The sequence below is a fragment of the Doryrhamphus excisus genome, linkage group LG10 (assembly GCF_037039965.1).
Source record: "Doryrhamphus excisus strain RoL-2023G ecotype Guam linkage group LG10, RoL_Dexc_Guam_v1.1, whole genome shotgun sequence".
NCBI classification, from domain to species: Eukaryota; Metazoa; Chordata; class Actinopteri; order Syngnathiformes; family Syngnathidae; genus Doryrhamphus; species Doryrhamphus excisus.
The window spans coordinates 16,701,213-16,709,458 of NC_136366.1; the positions used below are offsets into that span (position 1 = coordinate 16,701,213).

General features: G+C 39.5%; 2 protein-coding genes across 2 annotated transcripts in view; one reads left to right on the forward strand and one right to left on the reverse strand.

Annotated features, from left to right (window-relative positions):
* Positions 1-3,362, forward strand: part of LOC131104547 (uncharacterized) — a 71,184-nt gene extending 67,822 nt beyond the window's left edge. Inside the window, exons 60-63 of the mRNA XM_078794234.1 lie at positions 170-279; positions 1,889-1,969; positions 2,185-2,367; positions 2,458-3,362. Of these exons, the coding sequence (XP_078650360.1) occupies positions 170-279; positions 1,889-1,969; positions 2,185-2,367; positions 2,458-2,607 (524 nt within the window). The 3' untranslated portion in view covers positions 2,608-3,362. The remainder of the gene's footprint in view (positions 1-169; positions 280-1,888; positions 1,970-2,184; positions 2,368-2,457) is intronic.
* A 3,073-nt stretch (positions 3,363-6,435) lies between these two features.
* Positions 6,436-7,824, reverse strand: LOC144901158 (general transcription factor II-I repeat domain-containing protein 2A-like). Its single transcript, XM_078794340.1, has 2 exons — positions 7,080-7,824; positions 6,436-7,010 (listed from the first exon to the last, which is right to left on the reverse strand). Exons 1-2 carry the CDS (start codon positions 7,822-7,824, stop codon positions 6,436-6,438), a joined length of 1,320 nt encoding a protein of 439 aa, XP_078650466.1.
* Positions 7,825-8,246: the final 422 nt, after the last annotated feature.

The following is an 8,246-nucleotide window of genomic DNA, read 5'->3' on the forward strand; positions in this document are numbered from 1 at the left end:
ACAAATCACATAGTGATGTCCAAAGAGTCCAAAAACTAATACGAGATGTTATCCATAGCTGCACATTAATGTAATTTTTTATGTTGGTCATTTTTAAACATAAAGAATGTCAGTAAATGCTTGGAGGGACTTGAACCGCTTCAGAGCTCACTGTAACGTTTCTCTTTAGGAACGTATTACATCGACCCAAACCAAGGGAGTCCTGGCGACGCTCTGCTGGCGTATTGCATCTTCTCCAGCACATCCATACAGACATGCCTTCATCCTCAAGATTCTCAGGTGCAGATTCTCAGTTTTTGCGACTGACCGTCATTTTTGGTTTGTTTGGATGTCACAAAACACTCTTTTCATAGAGAAATAATGGTAATGGTAATGGTAATGGTAATGGTAATGGTAATGGTTTAATTTCATTTGAACATGCATCAGATTACAATTGAGTGCATCCCATAATCAGTTCACAGTTCCACATGTCCAAAAGGAGTAGGAAGAAGCAAAGCTTATTAAATCCTACCCCTCCATCTGGTATTTTACAATCACTGACTGTTACATTTGTTCACTTCCTGCTTTCCATAATACAGTTTAATTTTTTTTTTTTTTTAATAATGTACCGAAGTACGAGGTGATATGAGCATCCAATGACATAATGTGTACCATAGTAAGTGTCAATATAGTGATATATATAGCACATCATGACTGGTTCAAGACTCTTCATCCTTGTATTTAGCAAACATCAACTGAACATGTAAACTCCACACAGAGATGGCCGAGGGTGGAATTGAACCCTGGTCTCCTAGCTGTGAGGTCTGCACGCTAACCACTATACAACCGTGCAGCCCCATTTCTCAACATGATAAAATGTATTTATTATAAAATTTTAAAGTAAGTGCAGTACAGTACAGTGCAATGTCTCATAAACAGTAAACAATTCATCAATTCAGTGGTTGTTTGTCTATATGTGCCCTGTGATTGGCTGGCCACCAGTCCAGGGTGTACCCCGTCTCTCGCCCAAAGTCAGCTGGGATAGGCTCCAGCATGCCCCGCGAACCATGTGAGGATAAGCGGTAGAAAATGAATGAATGAATCAATCAATTCAGAGACTTGATATTTTCAAGTTGTTGTTCTTGTTTAAGAAACAAATATTTGATTGCGATTAATCGCACTTGGGTACAGTTAACTCTGAATTAATCGTGTTTAATCACAGATAGAAGTAAGTGTTTTTTAATTTAATAAATAAGGAATGGAAATGTCTTTGTGGTCAACAATTTGATGTGCAACTACAAAGGTAATTGAATAAAATTTTATGTAAAAAAAATGATATCAATTTCGGAACTATGGGCCATTATTTAAAACAATACAGTCAGTAAGCAGATTTTTGAATTACTATTACTATACGAGGGTCAGGCAGGAGGAGCGCACATTAATCGCACGTCAAAAAAATGACCGCTATTAAAGGAAACTTCCGTTAAATTTGACAGCCCGATTAAAAATGCACTCATTTCTGCAGTCATTTAGTACATTGCAAAATAGACCATATTAATATGAACCTGATGTAAAATGTTAGTGGTTTGGTCCGCAACATATCAGAAAATAACATATTACATAACATTACAATAACATAAATAGGCATAACAGTTGATCACTGCCAAAGTGGATATATGTGAATAATAGATCTGTTTTCCTGAATCTCAAAGGAATGGCTGAAATAAAAAAATATCAATTGATTGATGTCGATTAAATGAATAATTGATTAACCATTGATTCATTGATGCAGCTCTAATGTTCTAATAAAATTATATTTTCAATGACAAAACCTAACAAAATAAACACATCCCATCCATCTGCCCTCAGTATTGCTTGTACAAACTGGGCCTTTTTGTCTGTCCTGCAGCTGCCCACAAAGGCCTGGATGGAGGATTCTTTTGCTAACAACTCCTTCCAGTGGCTCAGCAGACTGGACCAAGGCTTTCATGTGAGTACACACATCAGGTACAAACTACAGGCGGTCCTCGTTTTTGCAGCTGGCAAAACACTCATACTGATGATTCATACTGTACGAAAAGAAATCTATACTTTTTCCCCTTTATTATGTCTGATGCAGACTTCTGATGGGTGCTTCAAAGACAACTTCAGAGGGTTTACAGTAGTGCAGTACCATAGCTTACTTCTTATGTTTCTGTTGTTCAGTTCATTTATCCAGGTGCCGATGTGGTCCAGATACGCTTTCTTAGGTTGCACAGTAGCACAGCCAGGCAGAAGATGACCTACTCCTGCCACCCAGGACACATATTGGGTCAGTCGGAAAGGGACATCAAATTCCTCACTGACACAAGAACGCAAAGTTTCCTCGGAGTGCTTCAAGACTGTGTGGTATGTAAAAAGCTAACCTATGCCATTTAAGTAGTAGTGACTATCACGCGCCATGACGGGATGACCGTAATGTGATATCTGTGATGTCAGCCTGCAGAACAGACGGTTTCCGGATCCCAAGAGTCGGTGTTTGAGTTTGAGGACCTCCACCTGCTTCCTGTGAGAGATGTGGCCCCGATGGGAGGTGGCAACTTTTCCCATCACTTTGGCTTCAGCGTCGGACCTGTTTGTTTCACTTAGAATAGTTTGACCCCCGATGCCATTCCAGAAAAAGGTCAGGTCCCCCGGATGCAAACACAAGACCACAAGACAAATGCTTTGTCTCCCAGAGAGCCCGCATTGTTTACAGACACTTTAAAACTGTACTGAATAATTTAAAATGTCTTGTTTTTAAGTTTTCATGCATTGTTTTTTTCTTTTTTGTTTGACATCATGTATATAAGGTTTGTATTACTGCCAGCCTGTTGTGTTTACGCTACTCATACAAAGTTAGGATTTTGGGTGAAATCTCAGAATTAACCTAAAATGCATGTTTACAGGTGAGAATTTTTATTTTATTTTTTAAGCTTAGCTACGCTAAGCTAAGCATGGAAGGACGTGGTGGCGACATCTCACACTCAGCAAAAAGGAACACAAACGGCAAAAAGTAGCTAAATAAAAATGAGATTTAAGAAAAGAGCAGACAAAAAGGGTCACTACCCTGTGATTGGTTGGTGACCAGTACAGGGTGGGACAGTTGGGGTTGGCTCCAGCATACCCTGCGACCTGAGTGAGGATAATAAACTATAATATATAGTATATAATAATAATAAACTTGTAATATGATGAAAAACTGTAATTTTAGTCACATAGAGTAGAAATGTTATTTAAAATTTTAAGTTGGAATAATAGAAACAACAATTAAAATGTCTGAAAAATTAGGTTGCCTTAATATTATAGAATGAAGTCAAAATAATATGGGAATTAAGTCATAAGATTAGAAGAGTACAATTTACAAAAAGAAAGTTGAAATAGTTGGAAAATGTAAAAAAAACAGCAGAAATGGTGGAAAAAAAACCAACAAATTTGACGAGGATAAAGTCAAAACATTAAGAGAAAAAAAGTCATATTCTAATCATAAAAATGTCGCAAGTATAAGAGAATAAACTTAATATTGTAAGTAATCATTTTCAGATTTTGTTTAAGTTAATATGAGAAACAGAACCAAATAAAGTTGTAATGTTTGGGGGGGTGAATTAGGGGAATGAAGTCAACATATTATGGGAATAAAGTCAGTTGTACATGTGTATTCAAAAGTTTGAAAAAAGGTAGAATTCAATTCACCCATACATTTTAAATCCATCCTGAAATTTCACCCTACCTTTTTGCTTGTGGTGTATACTGTAAATATATAGCTCACATATTACACCCTTCATGGGCGAGCCATCCGCCGAAAGCCACCAGGACAGGGACTCTTGTTTTTTTCAAGGTGCTAAAACTTCCACATATATTTAGTCCTTTCGAAACTTTACAACCTGGAGTAGTTTCATTTTAGGAATACATGGTGCTTTTTTGTCATCATTCAAACTGTATAACTGTACTGTATGTTCTTTATGTCTCAGGTATGGTATTTAGATTCTCCCATCTGTGTAATGACTTATGTTACAAGACAAATTAAATTCAGGCTGGCAATGTCCAAGACCAAAACCAGCTAACCATCTTGACTTTTATTTCTCCTTATTCCAGGGGTCTAAGGGCACATTCTAAAAGACACATGTCATTAAATGTCATTTTGATTGAAGTAATTGAGTAATTACAAGATTATGACATTAAAAAAATCCCAATTGCGTTATACAAACTACAGCAGGGGTCACCAACCTTTTTGAAACTGAGAGCTACTTCACGGTTACTGAATCATACGAAGGGCTACCAGTTTGATACGCTCTTCTGAAATAACAAATTTGCTCAGTTTGCCTTTAGTTATACATTATTTATAATGATTAGTAATACTCACCTATGTAAAGACACTGATCATGTTAATGATTTCTAACAATGATTATCAAAAATGACAACAAGGTGGGAAACAGATATCAATATTCAACACTTTATCTCTATTAATCACAGTATTTGTTACATTTTCAGATGATCACTTACATCACTACATTTTAGCAAAAAATATCCCATTTGCACAAGCCACTGACATGCCCTGTTAACAAATCATGAACTATGTTGCAACATGTTTCAAAAAGTTAACAATTATGTAATGTTAAACAAAATCAACTTACAGTGAAGAAAATAAGTATTTGAACACCCTGCTATTTTGCTATTTCTCCCACTTAGAAATCATGGAGGGGTCTGAAATTTTCATCGTAGGTGCATGTCCACTGTGAGAGAGATAAACTAAAAAGAAAAATCCAGAAATCACAATGCATGATTTTTTAACAATTTATTTGTGTGATACAGCTGCAAATAAGTATTTGAACACCTGTGTATCATCTAGAATTCTGACCCTGAAAGACCTGTTGGTCTGCCCATTAGAAGTCCACCTGCACTCCATGTATCATCCTGAATCAGATGCACCTGTTTGAGGTCGTTAGCTGCATAAAGACACCTGTCCACCCCATACAATCAGTAAGACTTTAACTTGTAACATGGCGAAGACCAAAGAGCTGTCCAAAGACACCAGAGACAAAATTGTACACCTCCACAAGGCTGGAAAGGGCTACGGAGCAATTACCAAGCAGCTTGGTGAAAAAAGGTCCACTGTTGGAGCTATCATTAGAAAATGGAAGAAGCTAAACATGACGGTCAATCTCAATCGGAGTGGAGCCCCATGCAAGATATCACCTCGTGGGGTCTCAATGATTCTAAGAAAGGTGAGGAATCAGCCCAGAACTACACGACAGGACTTGGTCAATGACCTGAAAAGAGCTGGGACCACCGTTTCCAAGGTTACTGTAGGTAATACACTAAGACGTCATGATGTGAAATCATGCATGGCACGAAAGGTTCCCCTGCTTAAACCAGCACATGTCAAGGCCCGTCTTAAGTTTGCATATGACCATTTGGATGATACAGAGGAGTCATGGGAGAAAGTTTTATGGTCAGATGAGACCAAAATAGAACTTTTTGGTCATAATTCCAATAAGCGTGTTTGGAGGAAGAAGAATGAAGAGTACAATCCGAAGAACACCATCCCTACTGTGAAGCATGGGGGTGGTAGCATCATGCTTTGGGGGTGTTTTTCTGCACATGGGACAGGACGAGTGCACTGCATTAAAGAGAGGATGACTGGGGCCGTGTATTGTGAGATTTTGGGGAACAACCTCCTTCCCTCTGTCAGAGCATTGAAGATGGGTCGTGGCTGGGTCTTCCAACACGACAACGACCCGAAGCACACAGCCAGGAAAACCAAGGAGTGGCTCCGTAAGAAGCATATCAAGGTTCTAGCATGGCCCAGCCAGTCTCCAGACCTGAACCCAATCGAAAATCTTTGGAGGGAGCTCTAACTCCGTGTTTCTCAGCGACAGCCCAGAAACCTGACTGATCTAGAGAAGATCTGTGTGGAGGAGTGGGCCAAGATCCCTCCTGCAGTGTGTGCAAACCTGGTGAAAAACTACAGGAAACGTTTGACCTCTGTAATAGCAAACAAAGGCTACTGTACCAAATATTAACATTCATTTTCTCAGGTGTTCAAATACTTATTAGCAGCTGTATCACACAAATAAATTGTTAAAAAATCATGCATTGTGATTTCTGGATTTTTCTTTTTAGTTTATCTCTCTCACAGTGGACATGCACCTACGATGAAAATTTCAGACCCCTCCATGATTTCTAAGTGGGAGAAATAGCAAAATAGCAGGGTGTTCAAATACTTATTTTCTTCACTGTACATATTTTTAAATATGTAATACATTTTTTATTTCACATTTTGAACTAGTGGCCAAGTCTGTGTTATGTTTAACAAAATTATAACTTTTAAATGTCATGAACACACTTTTAAATTGAACACAATTCTTCAATATTTTAATTCAACTTTGCCATGGCACTACCATGTTGTCACTGACTACATCTGGTATCCGTCCTTGGTTAGTGGGAAGACTGGCATTGCATGCTGTTCACCAGTGTGTTGTAATCTGGTGTGTAACTTGACACTGCAACTGTGAGTGAGTCTCTCAGATGTGCATCAGTGAGGCGTGTTCTGTGTTTGTTTTTGATGAAGTTCATGTCAGAAAATGCTGATTCACAGAGATAGGTTGAGCCAAACAGGCTGGCAACCTTCATGGCTGCTGTGCATACTCCACTGTACTTCTCTGTGTCAACAAGGCGCCAAAAGTTTGGTGCAGCCTGGTAGGCTTTGAGATGGAGATCATTTTGCAATGTTATAATTTCAATCTCCACCTGTCCAGCATCCAAGTTGAACGTTGCACTTAACTGCTCAGCAAAGCATGCTGTGTCCCCATTCATGAAAGGGTTGGAAATGAAGAACACACATGGTTCAAGCTGATGAAGGTCACAAAACCTATTCTCAAACTCTTGCCCAAGTCTGTTTATTACTTCAATGTACTTTTCTGCCACTTTTTCAAATGTCTCAGATGCAGAAGCATTGTCTTTCAGCACTGACTGCACAGAGGGAAAGTGCAGAACTTTTTTTCTCTGTAAATCTGCAGAGAATGCATTCATTTTGGCTTTAAATGCATTTAAAGCACTTATCATATCGACAACAGTCTTACCTTTGCCTTGCAGCTGGCAGTTCAGGAGGTTTAGTTTCCCAGTAATGTCCACCAAAAATGCAAGGTCAAGTGTCCACTCTGTGTCCTCTAGCAGTGAGACATCTTCGCCTTTGGACTGCATGAACTCTTTGATTTCACGCAAAAGAGACAAAAAACGATGCAAAACTCGTCCTCTGCTGAGCCATCTGATTTCTGTGTGTAGCAGTAGGTCCCCATATTCTGCTGACATCTCCTCTAATAGTACCTTGAAAATCCTGTGCTGCTTTGCTTTGGAGCGGATGTTGTTTATGATTTTCACAACGAGAGTCATCACGTGCCCAAAGCCGATCACTTTCGCACACAACGCCTGCTGGTGAATGATGCAATGGTAATGCAGAAATTTGGGGAAGTCTGGGTCACGTTTACAGTGAGCGATGAAACCTGTCTGTCGGCCGACCATAGCAGGAGCCCCGTCTGTTGTCACCGCTACCAGCTTTTCCAATGGCACCTTTTTCTGCACGAAAAACTCCTTCACCGTGTTATAAATGTCAACTCCTCTCGTAGTTGTCTTTAAGGGCAGTAGTGTCAGGAGTTCTTCTTTTGTGGAGAAATCATTAAACACCATCCGGATAAAAACCAATAACTGCGCTGTACTGCTGCTGTCCACGGACTCATCGCACTGGAGGCTAAACCACTTGCACTTCGCCAGATCCTGCTCCAACTGATCGACCAAGTTACTGGACATAGCTGATACTCGTCTTGCCATCGTAGATGCCCCCAGTTGGACGTCGGAAAGAGTGGAGATTAGGTCGCTTCCATTTTTCTCGTCTTTAAATACAGTGTTAGCAATTAATAACATCGCTTCTTTGACAACTTCTCCATCTGTAAATGCCTTTTTTTTCTTGATCAGAAAATGTGTAGCTCTAAACGAGGCTTCGGTTGCTTTTTGTGAGTTTTTGGCCGGCCTCGTAAAAAAAGACTGTTGCTTACCCAGAGCGGTCTTTAGCTCACGGGCTTTTTCTGCCCGTAGGGCGCTTGCAGGTGGATATTTATCATGGTAGCTTTTGTGACACGTATTGAAATGTCTCTCCACATTGTGCCGTTTTGCTGTCGCCACGGTCGTCCCGCAAATCAGACACACGCAGGTTTCTTTTACAGTCGTAAAAAAGAACTCCTCTTCCCATTCAC

What these genes read in the sequence shown, in the direction of transcription:
- LOC144901158 (XM_078794340.1), bottom strand. Translation starts at nt 7,824, where the DNA reads ATGGCAAGACGAGTATCAGCTATGTCCAGTAACTTGGTCGATCAGTTG. An exon ending in CTGCCAGCTGCAAGGCAAAG is followed by an intron (nt 7,011 to 7,079) that starts GTAAGACTGTTG and finishes CATTCTCTGCAG; the next exon opens with ATTTACAGAGAAAAAAAGTT.